Source organism: Anguilla rostrata, chromosome 2 (assembly GCF_018555375.3).
Source record: "Anguilla rostrata isolate EN2019 chromosome 2, ASM1855537v3, whole genome shotgun sequence".
Classification (NCBI taxonomy): domain Eukaryota; kingdom Metazoa; phylum Chordata; class Actinopteri; order Anguilliformes; family Anguillidae; genus Anguilla; species Anguilla rostrata.
In genome coordinates, this window is record NC_057934.1 from 9,458,610 (window position 1) to 9,479,351 (window position 20,742).

At 50.2% G+C, this 20,742-nt stretch overlaps 1 protein-coding gene across 14 annotated transcripts in view; it reads left to right on the forward strand.

Moving 5' to 3' along the window:
• The window catches only part of LOC135245343 (girdin-like), a 53,154-nt gene that overhangs the window by 21,951 nt on the left and 10,461 nt on the right, over positions 1-20,742 (forward strand). For 6 of the 14 annotated variants that reach the window (XM_064318456.1, XM_064318389.1, XM_064318459.1 and 3 more), the window contains exons 4-28: positions 678-747; positions 3,600-3,658; positions 3,991-4,074; positions 4,499-4,639; positions 4,837-5,006; positions 8,949-9,030; positions 9,312-9,470; positions 9,790-9,936; positions 10,236-10,380; positions 10,674-10,861; positions 11,622-11,759; positions 12,057-12,370; positions 12,793-13,549; positions 13,779-13,906; positions 14,071-14,212; positions 14,416-14,592; positions 14,985-15,146; positions 15,462-15,739; positions 16,398-16,541; positions 16,874-17,060; positions 17,211-17,356; positions 17,718-17,810; positions 18,353-18,367; positions 19,296-19,510; positions 20,321-20,404. In XM_064318456.1, the coding sequence (XP_064174526.1) occupies positions 678-747; positions 3,600-3,658; positions 3,991-4,074; positions 4,499-4,639; positions 4,837-5,006; positions 8,949-9,030; positions 9,312-9,470; positions 9,790-9,936; positions 10,236-10,380; positions 10,674-10,861; positions 11,622-11,759; positions 12,057-12,370; positions 12,793-13,549; positions 13,779-13,906; positions 14,071-14,212; positions 14,416-14,592; positions 14,985-15,146; positions 15,462-15,739; positions 16,398-16,541; positions 16,874-17,060; positions 17,211-17,356; positions 17,718-17,810; positions 18,353-18,367; positions 19,296-19,510; positions 20,321-20,404 (4,225 nt within the window). The remainder of the gene's footprint in view (positions 1-677; positions 748-3,599; positions 3,659-3,990; positions 4,075-4,498; positions 4,640-4,836; positions 5,007-8,948; positions 9,031-9,311; positions 9,471-9,789; positions 9,937-10,235; positions 10,381-10,673; positions 10,862-11,621; positions 11,760-12,056; positions 12,371-12,792; positions 13,550-13,778; positions 13,907-14,070; positions 14,213-14,415; positions 14,593-14,984; positions 15,147-15,461; positions 15,740-16,397; positions 16,542-16,873; positions 17,061-17,210; positions 17,357-17,717; positions 17,811-18,352; positions 18,368-19,295; positions 19,511-20,320; positions 20,405-20,742) is intronic. The other 8 variants (XM_064318423.1, XM_064318441.1, XM_064318452.1 and 5 more) reach the window with 5 other exon arrangements.

The window sequence follows — 20,742 nt, forward strand, 5'->3', positions numbered from 1 at the left end:
TGTTCTTGTTATTTCAGAGCTGTTGGAGAGGGCTAAATGAATGTAATCCGATCGGTATTAATATGCACCAGAGTGAGCGATTTCACATCCCACTAGACTGTGCGCAGATGGAGAGGAGCTGGCTGAAACCTCACGTTGACTTCGGCCCCGTCAGATTGGGTCCGCCGGCGCGGAGCGCGTTTGCGCCCGTTAAATATTTAATGGCCTCCTCGTGGCGGCACGAGTGGACCCGCGTTGGGGTCTGCAACTCAACTCCAGCGTTGTGTACATGTGTGAATAATTAAACGTTCTCAGCGCCGTTTCGATGGATTTTGTGCGTCTGCGGTGCTTCTTCGGGGGGTGTTGACGCTAATGGAAAGGGATAGACTGAGGGGGTAAATGTTGTGACATTAAGCGATTCATCGGATCGAATATCAGTCGGAGTTATTGATGGCCTGTGTGATGTAGAGCTTTGGTTTGCTTCCTGAAAGTTTTTTTTTACTTTGTTTGTTTCAGTTGCCTGACAGCAGGCCCCACCAACAAATAAGGGCTCCCGTTGCATTCTGGGATTGCTAAATGCAGCATACATCAGACTGGAGAAACCAATGGAGGGGTGTGTGCTTGGTAGACTTGGTCAGCTGAACCTCATTTGTGTTTCTCTCTCTCTCTCTCTCTCTCTCTCTCTCTCTCCCTCTCAGGAGACGCTGCAGCAGTTTATTATGATGCCTCTACCCAACGTGCTGACACTTGGACGGAACCCTCTCTGTGGTAGGTCTGTTGCCGTGGAAACGGAGACACCCCCCTCTTAGTGATGAAAGCTTGGTTCTTGTATGACACTGGATTCAGAGTTTTGGCTAAAAAGGGGCGCGTCACCTTAGTTGAGCTATAGACTTTAGCTATAGGCTTTATGGTAGATTTATGCAGATTTTATGGTAAATTAAGTTAGAAAATATCGCCTCTGCTGTTCTCTGTAGTGCTCTGTCGTATTCACTGAACAGCGATCAGCCTGTTCTTCAAACAAGCCTTTCATCCTGTGCAGCATGGTCCAGTGAAAGGCAGTCCTCAAATCATCTTTGTTTAATTGAAGTAAAATATGTTTCTGCTTAATTAACTATGAATGGGAATTGGCATGGAGAGGATAATGTGCAGAGACCCCGGTCTCTGTTCAGTAATCAAATCTCGCCCCCCCCCCCCTTCCTGACGGTACTAATTAACCCCAACTGTTCATCATAGAGGTATTAGATTAGCTAATAATTTAGGGCTGCACCATGGTGCTAAAGCTTGCGTTTGGGCAGTGGAACGGGCGGTGTTTCAAATGCATGCACTTCAAATGCCTGCATTTGAAATACCACCTATTACACCCGCATTTGGACAGTGGAATGCATTTGTATTTATGCATTTCACCTCTAATAAGGATTACTCACCTTTCCTTTATTGGGTTTGTGACTCTGATTAGAGTTTATGTGTTTGGGAGGTGTGACAGAGTCTATTTTAGCTCATTCCTGTGAGCGGTAGGATGTCCTCCAGGCTTGTTCCTCCAGCAGACCCCGGTTGCAGGAGCAGGAAGAGACTGAGCTTTGCAGGGGTCATTTCCTCTTCCTGTTGCCTGAGACAGGAAGAGCAGCAGGCCTCCACACCTGCTCCCAGCCCGGCCCAGGTGCTTCCTGCTCCGACGGAACCCCCGTAACCGAGCAACACGCAGGAGCATTGTCACGACAACAGAGTCATCAGCAGAACGGGCCTGTGCAGCCTCATGTGCAAATAAAAACCACAGAAATCAAATATCTATACGCTGACACATCCTCAAACCACACACGTGCACACGCAGGCACACACGCACACATACTGGCATTACATACACACACTGTCTGTCTCACTCACACACAATACTCAAACCACCCAACCCCCTACACCCACACCCACTCACACACACACGCACACACACCCGGTCCTGAGAAATGCAGTCAAATCCTTAACTCCACCTCACCACTTAAAATGGCGTTAAATTGTGCCGCTGCACACCAGTGGCCCTTGGGTCTTTCGTTCAGCTTATTTAAAAGGTGTTTGGGCTCATACCACATTGGGCATATTGTATTGGTTTTGAAATTGCGTGTCACAGTTGGATGCCAGCTTTTGGAGCACACTGGGGACCAGTTGTGTTTTGGCTGTGAAATCAGTGCCTCTCGGCGCTGGCCAATGAGGTCGCTCGCTGAATTAGCACAGGTAGCGTTCCCTGAAGCATCACTCAAACGTTGCTGCTGTTGGTAAAGGTCACCAGGACGTGCGGAGGCGGTGCGCCTCTCTGCAGAATTCTTTTGTGATGAAAACAAGAGGCCAGGTCGAAGTCACCCTCCAGCTTCTCCCTTTCCGCCGAGTGACATTTGAGTCAACAGCTATTTCTGTTTTCATTTGTCATAAAAATAAATATTAGCTCACCAACACCTTCTCATGAAATCAGAACTGGAAAAGGGGAGATTTTCAGCAATTGCAATGCCCTAAATAAAATAAACAAGTAAAACATCCTTCGGTCAGCGTCACAGCGACCTGCTGAAACCAGGAAGAGGGTTTTTCTTATTCTTAACTGTGTGGGCCCAGTTATGCAGCGTGGGAGCCAGTAAATGGATCCATCTCTAAGGTGTCCTGTCATTTAAAATGGAAAAACATAAATTCCATAGAATTTTACTTGATGAGGATGTCCTGCCCAGCTGACCCCCGTGTTTGAGGTACATGGGGGACCCTTTAGTGAGCCGGAGGGGGGCGGGGGTGTGGCTTCCACAGTTACCCCCTAGGGGTCAGAGGTCAGGGGAGGGAAATGTGGTGGCCGAGTGGGCCGGGGGCCCCCCAGTCTCCCCCTGGGGAGGGCATGCTATTGTGGCCAAGTACAGACGTTGGGGTTGCGCTTTCTTCTGGAGCTTTAAAAGGTGGGCACGGATGGCACGGGTGGCATCAGATGGGCGCTCTTTTATAGCTTCTGTGAAGCTGGATAGTACTGTATGTAAATGGAGAAGCCATAAGGAATTGTACTTCCTCATTGGTGACAGTGTATTTTCAGTTCGGCTGTCTTCCTTGTGAGGGAAGCAGGTGACCCGATCAGCCGTTTTCCTGATTGGTCCATTTCCTGCTGTGTGTTTCCACTTCCTGTTTCCTGTGAGCTGCAGCAGTTTGCAGGCTCTGGCAGGAGAGTGTACTATGATGTCAGAACTGATCCTTTTTATTCGGCTACTGTGAAGAAAGGTCGTTTGAGCGTTTTGAACCAAGATAACCTCTGCACAGAAAACCCAACAAACCTGACAGCCTAGGCACCCAAACACCACATACTGAAATCTGGGGGACACAGGGTCATTGCGCCCCTGAATTCCCCTGCCTAAACTCCACTTCTAAAGTAACCTCTGCTGGATTTGCCCTTGACCGTGAGCTTGCCTGCATCAGCATTTTTACACTAGAATCCCACACCATTAGTCTGAGGCTGCTGGGACATCAGGGTTGCCAGACATGGAGTTGGGGGGTGAGTAGTTGGGGACTATGTCTGTGTGGGACCCCTGTATGGATTACACGCTCCGTGTTTGCTTTGTAAAAAATTGAGGTTTTTTTTTTTGTTTTGTTTTTTTTTGTTTTTTCAGAGCAAGGTCTCGAGGAAATTAAGAAATTACTGCTGCTGTTGCTGGGATGTGCAGTGCAGGTGAGCGACAGTTTGGATGCTGTAGGTTACCGACATGTCCTAATGTAAATTCAGAACAGTGTTTGTAGTTCTTGGCTGGACCGCAAGAGCAGGGCCCACCCTACAAACGCGAATGTCTGTGACTGACTGAGTGAGTGATTGATGAAGTTACACCATTGGTCGGCCGGAGAGGTCCAGCCATATACTAGGTTTTGACCTGGTCTTGTTTCAGACTCCTCCGCCTTCACCTTTTCTAAGAACCAATAACAGAAAAGCTCAGGAACAGATGAGAGTAAAATGTGCTGTGAGCATCTGCAGCTGGTCTAACAGCAGCTGCTCTCTCCTGCTTTCAGTGTGAGGAGAAAGAGGAGTACATCGACAGGATTCAGACCTTAGACTTCCACACTAAGGCTGTGATCGCCTCGCACATCCAGGAGGTAATGTACAAGAGTATGAACATTACACTCACATACTGACACACACATTCTTTCACACACTCACATACTCGTGTACACACACACACACACACACACACAGCACACACAGACTTTCTCTCTCAATCATATATTTAATTCATCTTATGAACAGAACTTGACAAGCATATGCATTTAAGTCCTAAATTATTGAAGGGTCGGAGTCTATATTTGTTTATCATCACAGAGGTTGATGTTGCTTGTTCTCTCCTTGTCTTTCTCTCTGTCCTTCCTGTCCCTCCCTCTTTCTAACTCTCCTCTCTCTTCCTCTCTCCCCCCTCTCTCTCTGTCCTTGCCTCTCTCTCCCTGTCTGTGTCACTCCCTCTTTGCCCCCCCCCCTTTCCCTCTTTCTCCCTCTCCCTCCCTCTCCCCCCTCCCTCCTCTGAAGGTGACCCATAACCAGGAGAATGTGTTGGACCTGCAGTGGGTGGAGGTGGAGGATCTGGCCCCAGAGGACCTGGAGTCCCTGTCCCGGAACATGGCCTTCCACCTCAAACGACTGGTGGACGAGAGGGACGAGCAGCTGGAGGTACAACCAATCACGTCTCATGCTTCACATTACAACAGCCAATCACATCGCAGGCTTCACATTGCTACAGCCAGTCACATCATAAGCTTCACATTACTACAGCCAATCACATCGCAGGCAAATTTCACTGTTCCCTTTATAAAGCCCATGTGTGTATGTCTTGTTGTATGATGTCATATCTCTTGTGCTCTCTGCAGAAGATCGTGGAGCTGACTCAGGAGAGGGACTGCGGGCAGTACTACCCCCCCGCCCCGTGCACCCAGTCCCCCAACGGATCTCCCAGCATGCACCGCACTGAGAGCCGCCAGCACCTGTCCGTGGAGCTGGCCGACGCCAAGGCCAAGATCCGCCGCCTGAGACAGGAGCTGTGAGTCGCTGCGAACGCCGCAGTCCCCCCCCCGCCCCGCCCTCTACAGCCGCCTACAGTGTCTGCAGGCTTTTGTGGTTTCCCTTCAGTCGGAAACCAATTTAGACGTGCAGCTCTTTAAACAATCAGTGTCTCCAGCTAAGAGCTTAAGAGCTGCAGCACACTGAAGCCCAGCAGACACTGCGGCTCAGCGGGACTGTAGCTGAAGAATCCTGGAGTTCAGGCTCCTGTAGTTCCGCGTGTGAAGTTTAGTCCTGAGGTTATAACCTTCCGCCATTTCCTCTCCTTAAGAGATGGAGCGCTTACTGAACGCTCTAACGCAGAAGCTTTTTTGATGATCACAAATAGTTATTGATTTGACTTTCTCATTAAAAGTGCATTTTCCTATAAAGAGCTGCCAGAGCAGCTACATTAGTTTATTAGCCTGGGCGTGGTCTCTGTGTTGGCTAAGCTGGGTGCATCCACTGTCTAGGTATGCTTTACTGGAGAATAAAAACAGATCGTGACTTGCACAACATTTGCCACAGTCTCTGAAATTGATATGTGTATTTTCCTCTTAGTGTATTTATTGTGATTTGTGGTTTGGGGTTTTGTTCTGGTGTGCATTTTTTAATTGAATCAATATATCAAAAAAAAGAAAGAAATTCAATTTAAGTTTAGTGGATAGCAGAGCTCGTAGGATTCAGATTTGCCCTCTACCATTTTTTAATGTGTTGATGTATGATCATGAGCTCATTGTCATCATATGATGTCACTGGGATGATCCCGTGCGCGGAGAAGGTTAGCTCTGTTCATTAAGAACTTTTAAAAGAGCGAGAACATGATGACCTTGCCTCTGTTCAGCACTCGATTGGATCAGTGAATTTAGAGGGGATGTGATGTGTGTTTTAATGGGAATGTGTTTACTGCATGAGCTAACTGCAGACAGTGCCAGTACTGTCTGCCCAATGTCAAAATGAGTTGCGTCCTGATTCGTCCCACACACCTCCCTCTGTGGGATGCTCAGTATAGGGTGGTACGAATCACAGAATCTATAGATGATGATGTTAATACTGATTGTGATCATGAGTTATTCCAGTGTGCTGTGTGGTCTTCCAGCATGCTGCGCGTTATTGCAATATGCTGTGCTTTTTCCCCGAATGTGCCTCGGTGGGGTAATTTGTCTCAGTATCCTAATGTGCAGCTGCGGTGTAAATCCGTCCCGGGCCCAAAGCTGTTATTAGCCTGATTGACTCCACAGCCAACAAGAGCCCGAACATTTTCCCTTCACGTTAATGCAGACCGTTATTACCCCTGCCCCCCCACAGCAGCTGTGAAATTAGGAGATGTGTCTGTCCCCCCCACGTCCCCACCCCTCACGTCCCCACCCGTCACGGTGGGGAGATTTGGGGGGGTGTGACAGATAGAATGGGGGGTTGCCATTACGCAGTAATTTGGGGAATGACAGCAGAAGAGAGGGGGACAGACAGACGGATGCAGCAGGGACTGCAGACTAATTACACACTTCTGGGTTCAGCTCTCGCTGTTTTCGGCTGGTAGGCTCGAAGGGTGGGGGGGGAGCCCCAAACTCTGTGGGGGTCCCTGCACCCCGAATTCTACAATGCCAGACTACGCCGCCATGATACATTTCTCTGCTCACCTGGGTCAAATACCTTTTCTGAAATACATTTGACAACGCTAAAATTCCTGCAGGTTACTACTGGCAGTTTTGCAGGAAATACTCCTTTTCATAAATATTCAGAATTCAAACATCTCCTTCCGTGTGATTGTATGTCTTTGGGTAGCTAACGTGTGTTGCTGTAACTTCTCAGGGTTCTGCAGGGAGTGTTATTTCCAGCATCTGAGGGGTTATTTCATGCGTGTGTTTTGGCCCCAGGTGCGATTCTCTCTCCCTTCCGTCTTTGTTTTTGCGCAGGTAGCTGAAGAGGAGGAAGAGAATTTATCTCTGTTCCTCCTTCGGCGACTTCCCGTTCCCCTCCACCGAAACGCTTGTCACACGCCCCCATTGTGCACCCTGAAGGCTAAAACACACGGTGTGAGCGCACGGTGACGCTAGCGTCATTAGCAGGCTGGTGCTTTCCCTCTAATGATACGCTATTGAAAATGCTACGCTAATTACAGCCTAGCGTGCATACAGTACGAGCACCCGCGCATTACCCTCACAATTATCCCGCAGTGCACTGACTGCATGAGGCTCTCACTTATGAAAGCAAACTAACTGATGGATGAGTGGGTAAATCCCTGAAAGCCAAACAATGCGCTTAAACAGGCCTAGATTAGCTCTGTTTGTTTCTCTGTACTTTGTGCAGAATTCATGGGACTGCATTGTAATTGTTCAGGTCAGTGTTTTTGCAGAGTAAATTGATCCCGTTTCCCCAGGAACCCTGTTTTTTTCTCTTTTTTTTTTTTTAAATAACTGACTTTCGGGAAAATGATGTCATTGATTTGAGGTCACAGCGAGAGAGGGAGAGTTGTCGGGCAGTAAAGGAGAGGTAAACTGTTGGCAGTGTTTTAGCGCGGCCTGTGGGCTGGCCGTGATGTAGAGCTCCTGTGACCGCGCCCTTCGCATCAGGAGGCGCGGTTTAATGGGGTGCGTCGTCCTGTTCGCGGTCTCAGGCCGCTCACGCGCAGCAGACCGTCGCATGCGGTTCGCACTGGCCGTGATGACCCGCGTTTAGAACTATGGGCCAGACCTGGGTCCCCCCCCCCGCGCGATCAGAGCGCTAAGCCAAGCGTGCCACCTGCTGCCTCCTCCGCCTGAAACTCAAAGGAGCTCCAGCAATAAAGCAAACCCCCTTCCTGATAACAACACTCCAGTTTGAGATTAAAAGCAATTCTGCGGTTGTTTTCTTGTTTTGCCAAGTCAGGTTTTTGGCTCTTTTATCGCAGCAGAAGTGTTCTTTTATTTCCTTTTAATATGGAAAAAGATTGATGTGGGTGAAAGGTGAGATGAGGGGCGGGAGATCAGGTCAGAGAAGCCATCCCCGTCACATTCCGTCACGATGTTGCCACGACGACCGTTTCTCGTGTGCAAAGTGGTCCGTAGCCATCTCGGCGGATTTGAGCTTCCTCATTTCTTTTCAGTTCTCACGTACTGGCCACAGAACTTTATGTCTGTGAAGTTTACTTTTGGCTGAGTTTTGCCACTAGGGTTATTTTTTGAATCCGTAGCTTTAATTGAAGAGACGGATGTGACAGAGATTTGTCTCTCCCAGGAGGGCTTCAGCAGTTTCCGCAGTTGTCTTTTTTTTTTTTCTTTTTTTTTGTCCTCGTTTGCTTGTTTGTCCCCACAGAAGTTTAAAAAAAAGTGGAAAGGCCCTCTTGTGCTTTTTAACTGGTCATACCTCAAAATAACCCCTGGGTGTGATGAGAAAATCATGGTGGATCCTGGAGGCCACACCACAGTCATTCATAAACTGACAGCTCCTCTGTTTCCTTCAGGCACTGCTGAGGACAGCTATGGGCTGTGAGTGTATTGTTACTTCAGCTTCCTGTTAACCTCAGTGGAGTGGTTTCTGAGGCTACAAATACCAAAAATCAGAATGTGCTGATAAGATAACAGAAAAAAGATACTGTCATGAGCAGAAAAGATTTGCAATGCTTCAGAATACACAGGAAAATATTCAAATTACATTTTATGATTTTTAGGCACTGCAGTTTTTAGAAAAGGAAAGATGCTGTGTTTTATATTCCAAAAAGTGAACATTTGCTGTATGTTGTAGTATAATTAATTTCCCTAAGGGTAAAGTGATGACTGCAGTTAAGGATTTTTCTGTTTGTGCACCTATTTACATAACAGTTTACCTAAAAAATAAAAATGTAGAATATAAACAGTTCTAAGGATGTATGCCCACAAGCCCTTTGGCACTAAAGTAGGTATAATACTGTAGAAAATCATTTCTAATCTGTATATCTCTCTCTCTCGCTCTCTCTCTCGCTCAGGGAGGAGAAGAGCGAGCAGCTGATGGACTGCAGGCAGGAGCTGGAGAACCTGGAGGCGGAGCTAAAGAGGATCCAGCAGGAGGTGCCGTACATGTGGGCTTTATCATATACCTGAGGTGTTCATTATCTACCTGTGGGGTTTATCATATACCCAGTGGGTTTTATTATCTACTTGTGGGCATTGTCGTATGCCCGAGGAGGTCATTACCTACCTGTGGGCTTTATGTTACACCTGAGGGGGGTTCATTATCTACCTGTGCTTTATGATATACCCGAGGAGGCTGTGTAGCGATAGCGGGTCTGTTGATTAAAGGGTGAGCTGGACATTATACCGGATAAAGTTGTGTGTTTTGATCCCTGCAGAACATGCAGCTGCTGGCAGATGCCCGGTCGGCCCGGGCCTACCGTGACGAGCTGGACGCCCTGCGGGAGAAGGCCATCCGCGTCGACAAGCTGGAGAGCGAAGTGGGGCGCTACAAGGAGAAGCTGCACGACATTGAGTTCTACAGGGCCAGAGTGGAGGTATGAGGGGCTATAGAGTTCTACAGGGACAGCGTGGAAGTATGAGAAGCTTCAATAGAGTTCTACAGGGTCAGAGTGGAGGTATGAGGGGCTGCCATGGAGTTCTACAGGGTCAAAGTGGAGGTTTGGGAAATGAGACTACCATAGAATTCTTTCGGGCCAGGATAGAGCTATGAGAGTTGGAACTACCATAGAGTTCTGCAGGGCCAGGATGGAGGTATGAAGGACTACCATGGAGTTCTACAGGACCAGGGTGATGATGCCACACAGGAAGCTGTACCGTGGATTGTGAATGCTGTTCTCTGTGCTGTGTCCGCAGGAGCTGAAGGAGGATAACCAGGTGCTCCTGGAGACAAAGAACATGCTTGAGGACCAGCTGGAGGGCTCTAGGGCGCGCTCAGACAAGCTGCATGAGCTAGAGAAGGAGAACCTGCAGCTGAAGGCCAAGATCCACGACATGGAGATGGTAAGCCCCGAGGCATTCTGGGTAATCTCTGAAGCTCTGTATTTTTGGCTATCCTCCACGGGCAGAAATGGGCTTGCAGATTGGACACAATTGTTTGAACAAAGGTTGTGGCTAGTATGATGTTTCCAGTTCCATCAGCTGCTCTCCAGTTCCATTGGCTGGTCTTTGGTCCAATCCGGTGGTCTCCATTCCCATCACCTAATCATCCCCATTCTCTAGAACCATCACATTTCCATTACAAATGATTGGCCTCCAGTCATCTACAGCTGGTGTCCTCTATCCCCTCCCACCACCACCAGGACCGGGACGTAGACAGGAAGCGGATCGAGGAGCTCCTGGAGGAGAACCTGTCTCTGGAGATGGCTCAGAAGCAGAGCATGGATGAGTCTCTCCACCTGGGCTGGGAGCTGGAGCAGCTCTCCAAAACGCCGGAGCACACAGACGGTGAGTCCCCCCCCCCCCCTTAGCCCGGTGACGGTCCCTTCCGGAAGGACTACAGCACTGTAGCAGGTCCAGGGGAGGTGTCGAGCAGTGGGGTCCTCCCGTTGGCCAGTTTACCTGACAGTGATCATCCTGTGTTTTCATACAGTAAATGTGCGAATTGCATCAGTAGAAATGGGAACACAATTTGAAATAATGATCACAACCCCTGACTGTGCGTGTGTGTGTGTGTATATTCGTGTGTGCGTGTGTGTGTGTGTGTGTGTGTGTGCGCACGGCCTGCCGCCGCGTTCCAGTCCTGCCCCAGAAGTCCCTGAGGCACGAGGTGAACGAGCTGACGTCCAGCCAGCTGCTGAAGCTGGAGAAGGAGAACCAGACGCTGCAGCGCACTGTGGAGGAGCTAGGGGGCGGCGGCGAGCCCTCAGAGAGGACTCACACCCGGCTCCTCAAGGCCGAGAAGGAGAACCAGAGACTCGCCGAGAAGGTGGGAAAATGGCGCACCTGTACAGGTGCAGGAGACCAGGGGGGTTTGAGAAAGGAATTCACAAACAGTCCGCAGATATAGAATCAGACGCAGAAAATCTGTATAAATCTTTAGAAAAAATGTCAAAGAAAAATTAAAGTGAGGCTAAAAGCTGCAACTCTTTTCTTCGTGAAGTGAGAGAGAAGCATACGGGACCGAGAAACAAATCTGCTGTCTGACAGAAACTGGTCATGGTCATCAAAACTGAAAAAGGAAGTATGCACCATTTTAAAACAAAGGAAAGAAGTCGATTCTAGAGTAGGAAGCAGGCAGACTCTGTCTGATGAGATAATGGTGTTGATAAATGTTCTCTGTACAAACCTTTATCGTTTCAGGCTAATGCAAGTAAACTTGCAGTAGAGTAAGTCATTGATGGTCGGGGTGTGCTTTTTTCCTTTTAATTTGGTCGTTTAATTGAGGATGTATTTTATGGGGTAAATGCTGTACTTATGCCTGTAGATTAGGCTTAAATTTGAGAGAATAATAAAGTCCTTTCATCCCCCTCCTAAATGAATTGCAATTGATGTTTCTTACTAAAGAATTGAATTAAATACAGGCTTTGGAAAGGACATGGGGAAAAAAATGCAGAGGACATCGTGGACATACAGCCATGTGTGTGTGTGTGCGCCTGTATGCGCGTGTGTATGCATGTGTGTGAGTGTGTGTGCGTGTCTCTCGCCTGGTACCTGTGTCAGCGCTGCCGTGTGTCTGTCCTGCGCAGCTGAAGCAGCTGGACAGCGAGATGAGCGCAGACAGGCAGAGTCTGCAGAGCGCTGAGAGCCTCAAGAGTGACCTGATGAGAGAGAAGGGGCAGCTGGAGAAGACGCTCGAGACACTGAGAGACATGTCTGAGAGACAGGTACCCCCAACCCCAACCCTAATCCAACCCTAACCACCACCCACCCAACCCTACTCACCCTGCTCTCCAACCCCAGCCCTAATCCCAATCCTAACCACCACCCACCCAACCCTATTCACCCTGCTCTCCAACCCTAACCTTGCACCCCAGTCCAAACCTCACCCCACTTCTCTGTAGCCTCTCATTATTGAAATGCATGATGTTATTATGAAATTAGCTTATCATGATGTAAAAGAGGACAATGGTATACTGTATGATTCACTGTGTGCGTTTACAGAGTCTCCCCTCCTTTTCCAGGTGAAGGTTCTGGAGCAGGAGAACGAGCGGCTGACCCAGACGGTGGCGACCCTGCGGCAGCGGTCCCAGATCAGTGTGGAGGCGCGGGTGCGAGACGTGGAGAAGGAGAACCGGGCCCTGCACGAGTCCGTGAAGGAGAGCGGCGCCCGGCTGAGCAAGGCCGAGTTCGAGCGCGCGCAGCTGCGGAAGGATCTGGAAGCGCAGCGGGAGAAGGCCGACAGGGCGGAGGAGCTGGAGGCGCAGGTGCAGCGCCTGGAGCGAGAGAACGAGGCCCTGCAGAAACGCGCCGCCACCCTGGGCCTCACCTGCGACAGGTGAGGAGGCTCTGCTTCATCTCCGCACCCGCGCGGGTGTGGGTGTGCTGTTAGGGTTAGGGCTAGAGTGTAAAGATTTTTCTTCACTTGTCTTAATGGAAAAATCACATAATTAAAATGATTACATTACTCACGTTTTGATGGTAAGTTTTGGTCTGCTGAATGCCTAAATGTAATAGTTTCAATAATAATAATAAGTGGATTTATTTATTTATAGATTTTTTAAAATACGATGTTCTGTAAGTGCAGTGTCTTTGTTCTTTCTAACTGTTTTTAATATCATGTTTGTATGTGTAGTGATATGTCCTTTTTCTGTCCATTTTAATACCATGGAAGGTGACCTTGAGTGTTCAGAAAGGCGCCTGATAAATAAAATGTATTATTATTATTGTTATTATTATTATTATTATAAATGTTAACAGGCTGGAGGCCGTGGAGCGCGAGAACGCGGAGCGGGAGGTGGAGACGCGGGGCCTGCGGAAGAAGCTGGACGCCCTGAGGGCCGCGGAGCTCCAGCTGGAGGCGCTGGAGAAGGAGAACGCCCAGCTGGAGGAGGAGAACCTGGAGCTGCGCAGGTCCGGGGAGGCGCAGCGGGCGGCGGGGTCTCGGGCGGCCCAGCTGGAGCAGGAGAACAGGGAGCTGGAGGAGGAGCGGGCCCAGCTCCGCAAGAGCCTGGAGCTCCTGAGGGCCTCCAGCCGGAAGACGGAGCGGCTGGAGGCCAGCTGCCAGGGCCTGGACACGGAGAACCAGCGGCTGCAGAAGGCCCTGGAGAGCGGCGGCCGCAAGATCCAGCAGCTGGAGGACGAGCTGCAGGAGGTGGAGGCGGAGAACCAGGGCCTGCAGCGCAGCCTGGAGGAGCTGAAGGTCTCCAGCAAGCGCCTGGAGCAGCTGGAGAAGGAGAGCCGGGCCCTGGAGCAGGAGACGGCCCAGCTGGAGAGGGACAAGAAGCAGCTGGAGAAGGAGAACCGGCGGCTGCGGCAGCAGGCCGAGATCCGCGACGCCACGCTGGACGAGAGCCACGCCCGCCTGGCCCGCCTGGAGCAGGAGAACCGCGCCCTGGGCAAGGAGGCCGCCATCTCCAGGGACTCCTGCGGCCGCGTCCGCGACCTGGAGAAGGACAACAAGGAGCTGCTCAAGCAGGCCACCATCGACAAGAAGACCCTGCTCACCTTACGAGAGGTACCCCTGTTCCCCATACCATGCTGTGCCTCACTTCCTACTTGTGATGTCTGAAAGATTTTCATCCTGCTGTTGCCACTGTGTGAGCAGGACATCAGAGGAGCATTCACGTCTTATATATTTATCTCAATAATATACTTATGTTTCTGTCTTCATTTGTTTGTTTATCATTTCTATATTGAGGTGCCAGTTTGGTGATGTAATGTAATGTAATGTAATGGTGATGCAGGAGCTGGTGAATGAGAAGCTGACGGCGCAGCAGATGAATAACGAGCTGGAGAAGCTGACTCACGAGCTAGAGAAGATCGGCCTCAATAAGGAGAGACTTCTGCAGGACGAGCAGAGCTCTGACCACAGGTACACTCACTTCTTACCTTTACCACAGACACACTCACATGTTCCCTTTACCACAGGTACACTTTTACCTGTCAGCTTTACTACAGGGACACTCTGACCTGTTCCCTTTACCACAGGTACACTCCCACCTGTCAGCTGTCCTAATGTATGTGTTTGGCCCACAGCAGGTACCAGCTGCTGGAGTCAAAGCTGGAGTCCACGCTGAAGAAGTCCCTGGAGATCAAGGAAGAGAAGATCGCCGCCCTGGAGGCCAGACTGGAGGAGTCATCCAACCTCAACCAGCAGCTGCGGCAGGAGCTGAAGACCGTGAGTCTTATGCTTACAGACACACACACTCACACACTCATATATACACACACACACATACACACACACATGCATTCTTACACACACACACACACACACACACACACACACCCATGCATTCTCATACACGCACACAGACATGTACACACACATGCGCATATACACACAGTGTGACCTCAGGGTTCACTTTTGACTCCTTGCAGGTGAAGAAGAACTACGAGGCGCTGCAGCAGAGAGAGGAAGAGGAACGCATGGTGCAGAGCTCCCCCCTGAGGGCAGGAGAGGAGCTGCAGGCGGCCAGTAAGTGGGAGAAGGAGAGCCGGGAGGCGACCAGGGAGTTACTGAAGGTGAAGGACCGGCTGATCGAGGTGGAGAGGAACGTGAGTGGAACCGCACGCACGTGTAAAACACTATGACACGCATAACACACTATGAGACGTTTAACGCACTACAGCAAGACTACAACGCGATAACACACTACAAAAAGTGTAACACATTACACCACACACCACACAATGGCTCATATAACACACAACAATATGTATTAAACACATAATATGCTACAACACATTTAACACATTACACTACTGTATATAACACAGTACAACATGTATTACACACGTCTGACATAGTACAATAGGTCTTGTTAACACTTTTTTTATACACATTTGTGTATATCTATATCTATGTGGTCAGGGGTTCAGACAATATTTGTGATTTGCTGTAATGTTTATGTTTATAATGCGTATGCGTGCGTGTTCCGGCTGCGCAGAACGCCACGCTGCAGGCGGAGAAGCAGGCGCTGCGCACGCAGCTGAAGCAGCTGGAGACGCAGAGCGACAACCTGCAGGCGCAGATCCTGGTTCTGCAGCGGCAGACCGCCTCGCTGCAGGAGAGCAACACCACCCTGCAGACGCAGAACGCCAAGCTGCAGGTACGTCTGCACCGCAGCATCGTGGGAAGGCTGGGGTCCGTCTGCACCGCTGCATCGTGGGAAGGGTGGGGTCCGTCTGCACCGCTGCATCGTGGGAAGGGTGGGGTCCGTCTGCACTGCTGTGGAACTGTTTTAAATGTCTCAGCAGCTCCAACACAAACATCCAAGAGAAGCTTTTGGCCTGTGTCCATTGGGTGGTGTGTATTTTAAGGTTAGCATTGACTTTAGCTCCACGGAGGTGGTATAAATCCTCCCCGTCACAGAAACCCCCCCCCCCCTCAGATGTAACCCCGCCCCCTCCCCTGCCCCCCCCAGGTGGAGAACTCCACGCTGAGCTCCCAGAGTGCCTCTCTGATGGCGCAGAACGCGCAGCTGCAGAGCCAGCAGTGCAGCGCCGAGAGCGAGCGGGAGGGGGCGCTGCGGGAGCGGGAGGACCTGCGCTGCGCCCACGAGCTGCTGCTGCGCGACCACGAGAAGCTGGCGGCGCTGCACGAGCGCCAGGCCGCCGAGTACGAGGCGCTCATCGGCAAGCACGGCGGCCTCAAGGCCGCGCACAAGAGCCTGGAGCTGGAGCACCGCGAGCTGGAGGACCGGTGAGCCCGCGCCACCTGTCAACGCTGTCTCAGAGCTTTTGCAGTACACTCACAATGCTCTAAGAACACTCTCTAACCTTTCCTCAACACTCTCTCAACGATGTCTCAGCACTGTCTCAACGCTGTCTCAGCACTGTCTCAACGCTGTCTCAGTGCTCTCACAATGCACTCACAATGCTCTAAGAGCACTCTCTCAACCTTCTCTCAACGCTCCCTCAACGCTCCCTCAACGCTCTCTCAACGCCTGTCACAGTCTCGCGCTCTCGCAGTACTCACATGCTCTAAGACACCTCTAACCTGCTCAACGCTCTCTCAACGATGTCTCAGCACTGTCTCAACGCTGTCTCAGCACTGTCTCAACGCTGTCTCAGTGCTCTCACAATGCACTCACAATGCTCTAAGAGCACTCTCTCAACCTTCTCTCAACGCTCCCTCAACGCTCTCTCAACGCTCTGTCAACAATGTCTCCGCGCTCTCGCAGTACTCACAATGCTCTAAGAACACTCTTTCAACACTTTGTATCTTCCCTCAATGCTGCCTGAACGCTTTCACAATACACCCACAATGCCCTGACACCATTCTCACAGGCTGTGCGTGTGAAATTCACCCGTGCTGAAGGTCGCGCTTGCTGAAGGTCTCCTGTGTTTCACGGCCGCAGGTATAACCAGCTGCTGAAGCAGAAGGACCAGCTGAAGCAGCTGGAGAGGGATCTGAAGGCCGAGCAGGAGAAGATGCTCTCGGAGAGCCGTGATCACAAAGCCACCACCGAGCAGTACCACCGACTCAAGGAGGAAAACGACAAGTGAGTTCGGGAAACGGGACAGACAGCCCCGTGTGTGAATGGGCCATTTGGTAGGACCACTCACTTTGAGCGTTACACTTAAAATCAACTTTCCACAGGCATGTAATTTTCAAAAGGTTACTTTTCCTTTAAAAGTTATTGAAGTAATATTTGTTCTATGTAGGCATGTTAAATGACAGCTGCAATGTTTCTCAGAGAATAGCCACAGGTGCTTTGGGGTTTTTGACGATGTGTATGAAGAGGAAAAGTGTTTCTGGTTTGTGCGTGCGTCCCTGTGTTCAGGCTGTGAGTGTGTCCCTGTGTTCAGACTGTGAGTATGTCCTTGTGTTCAGGCTGAACACCGCGCACAGCCAGCTGCTCAGGGACACGGAGGCCCTGCAGGCTGAGCACCGGGCCCTGAAGACCCAAATGAACAGCGGGAAGCTGGAGCTGACCCGGCTGGAGGCGGAGTTCTCCAGACTGAAGGAGCAGTACCAGCAGCTGGACATCACCTCCACGAAACTCACCAACCAGTGCGAGGTACAGGAACCGCTGTCAGTAGATGGGCGCAGTGTCGGTTAATATACACAGTGTCAGTAAATGCATGCAGAGCCAGTAAATGTGCAGTGTCAGTAAATGCATGCAGAGCCAGTAAATGTGCAGTGTCAGTAAATGTGCACTGTGTTGCAGTTGCTTAGCCAGCTGAAAGGGAACCTGGAGGAGGAGAACAAACACCTGCTGGACCAGATCCAGACCCTGATGCTGCAGAACCGGACCCTGCTGGAGCAAACCATGGAGAGCAAGGACCTGTTCCACGTGGAGCAGAGACAGTACATGTAGGACCTGCAGTAACCCCCCCTCCCCATACCCCCCCCACACACACACCCAGTTATCACCCCACAAAAACGGCCTCACTTCCCACTTCACGCCTCAATCACCAAGCGATTATCGCAAGAGTATCTTGCATTTTTCAATTTTATCTTTTTCAGTTTGTATTTTGGATCTGGGAACCAGGATACAAGAGAACAACACACTGTACCTTTCAGAGATATGATAATACACATAAATACACACAATCTCTGTGTCACACACACACACACACACTATATAGCCATTTACAGATCCTGCAAATAAATACTCATGCACCTTTTATGTGTCTGAAAAATGACCGGAGCGATTCCCTCCCCTCTTTCTCAGAGACAAACTGAACGAGCTGAGGAGGCAGAAGGAGAAGCTGGAGGAGAAGATCATGGACCAGTACAAGTTCTACGACCCCTCCCCCCCACGCAGGTGAGCACAGCACACATGGGACACACCGGTGTTTATTTCACACACGTGTATGCGTAGACTGTTGTGGTTATGCCACTGTGCATTTTGTAACTCAGAACCGCAGCCATCTTTTCACTCATGGTGACCAAAGTCAGGGAAATGATAATACACCACAAGTCTACAACCCTGGTCATGGAGAGCTGCAGAGTCTGCTGGGGTCCCCAACTCTGGTCCTGGAGAGCTGCAGGGCCTGCAGGTTTTCATTGTTACACTGTACTTAACTGATTAATTAAAGCAGCAGATCACCTCATCTGGTTTACTTGGTCTGAACTGGTTTCTGATTTTTAAGGTGAAAACAAAAACCAGCTTCGTCCTGTGGTTCCAGCAGACCCTGAGGCTCTTCCAGGACCAGGTTTGGGGACTCCTGGTTTCAGAGCAGTGATGTAGACTGCAGAAACTCTATTGGTGTTGTGTAGTCTCTGGTCTGTGTAATTTTGATCAGATGAAATTGGAAATCTGCTGTTAACCATATGGTAACGGTTCGTTTTTGGTCACTCTTTCAGAGCTCTTCTAAGCAGGTATTTGTGCGTTGGATGTACATCCTGTCTGCACGCTGACTGTGTCTTGGCTACATCACACTATACCCTAGTCTTCTCTCACTAACCAAAGTGTAGTCAGTGTAGTGCATTGGCAAGGGAACTGTGTTTGTAACTTTGAGGTCACAGGCATTGTATGTAAAAGAAGTGTAACCTGTACTTGTCAAAGGTAAGATTTTCTTGAAGCCCCAAGCTATGTGTCAGTTGGTTATTAAGTAATAAATTGGTTAATGAATAAGTGAATTGGTTAGCTTGTGAATGGTTAATGAATAAGTGATCAGTTCATTGTTTATTAATTAGTAAATGGGTTAATGAATCTGTTAATTGGTGCAGTAGTAAATTGGTTGATCAGAGTGAATAGTTTATTCAGTACTAAGTTGGTTATTAGTGGTTTTTTAAAGGCCTGGGCTTGCAGCTGTTTGATCAGGTGCGTGTGTGTCCTGGCTGGGGTATGGTGTGTTCTCTGCGTCTGTCTGTCGCTCGTGGGAATGCGTGCTGATCTTAATGCGCTTGCATTCATCCTGCATGTGGGGTCATGCGTCATGGTGCCCAATCTGTCCGGGGCGGGGGGGTGGGGGGCACAGCGTTTGGAGCAGCCCGCATGTGGTCAGCTAAACCAGCCCCCCCCCCCTTTCCACCCCTGTCAGCTTCCCCCCTCAGTACTGTGTGCTGTGCGTCCCGTGAGTTCACTGGTGTGGGTTGGGGGGGTGAGAGAGCTTTGAGGGGGGAGCAGAAAGGTGTGGAGGGGGGTTATTAATGGTGAAAGGGGGATAGAAGGGAGTAACGTGTGCGAGAGAGGAGATCTGGGAGGTTCTGGTGGGAAGGGGCGGGGCCAGAGAGCCGGGGGGTGCTGGCTGTCAGAGGGAGGGGTGACGGGTGAGCGCACATTTGGGGGAATCATACTTTTTAGCGTGGTGGTGTCGCCCCGCAGGCGGGGGAACTGGATCACGCTGAAGATGAGGAAGCTGATGAAGCCGAAGAGCCGCATGCGCTCGCTGCCGCTCTCCCCGCCCCGCTCCGAGTCCACCGAGGCCTTCCTGGCCCCGCCCGACAGCCAGGACAGCTCCTCCCTGGGCTCCGGCTCCGCCTCCATGGACGACTCCCTGTCCCACAAGAGGAGCAACAGTGAGTCTGACCGTCGCCCCCTCTCCCCTCTCCCCCCTACCTGGCCTCACTTTTGCGTGTGTAAGGCAAGCTGAGGTTGAAAACTCTTAAACATTTCCCCTTCTCTGGATGAGGAGAAAAGTATTAAGGTTTTTTTTCCTGTTCCCACAAGAAATGGGTTTTATTTCTGGAGCCCACGGACACTGCAGTATTGCAGTAACCCGTGCAGTTAGTATTTGCAGTGCCCGTTTTCTCCCGGAAGGTTATGAAATGCATGTAAACTGACTACATATTTCAACTTTGACCCTCCACCAGCTGGTCGAGTTTTCGGTTAACGGTAAGAGTCTCAAGATACAAGAGCGAGTAAAACATCCCTGTGTTTAAAGATGAGCCTGTCCAATGAGAGTGAAGCATCCCTGTGTTTATAGATAGATCTGTCCAATAAGAAGAAAGCATCCCTGTGTTTAGGGATGGTCATGTCCAATGGGGGTTCAAAGATGATTCCCAGTATTCCCAGTCCTCATCAGGGCCCTCTGTGCAGACCGTAGTATGCACCTATGGGTAGTTACAGCTTTAAAGCAGCTGTGTGTGTGTGTGTGTGTATGTGTGGGGGTGAAATGATGTGTCAGTAACTGACAATCGCGTGTGTGTGTCCCAATCAACTGAGGCTCCAGCTTTGGTCTCCCCTCCCCTCTGCTGTTTTCAGTGTCCCATCTGATCTGTTATCTTTCCTCCTCTCTTCTCTCCTCCTCTCCTCCTCTTCTCCTCCTCTGCTCCATCTCCCCTGTCCGTGCGTCTCTCTCGCTCCCCTCCCCTCCCCTCCCTGTAAAGTGTCCGCGCTGAAGCGTTTTCCCTTTATGCGGAGCAAGCCCAAGGAGAAAGACAGGAACAAGACGCTCTTCCGCCGCTCGATGTGTAAGAGGCGGAGTCGCGACGCTCGCTCACTCGCTCGCTCGCGTCTTACTGGCTGCACTTCCCCCCTCCCCCCACTCCCCCTCTTCTGTTTCAGCTCTTTTTTTACTGTTTCTGTTCTAACGTGTTTCACTGTGCGAAGGTGCTGCCCTGCTGGATGTGCTGTGTGCTCTGTGCAACGTTTGTGGTTTTGCGGTGTCCGCTTCTAACTGTAGCAGTGGAATGGTGTAGATGGCTCAATAAAGAGCGAATTACCATTATTACACTCATATTCTTGCATTAAGGGTCGACCAGTTCATGTTTTGTGAGGAAAAATAGTCTGATTACAAAAAGCAACAATG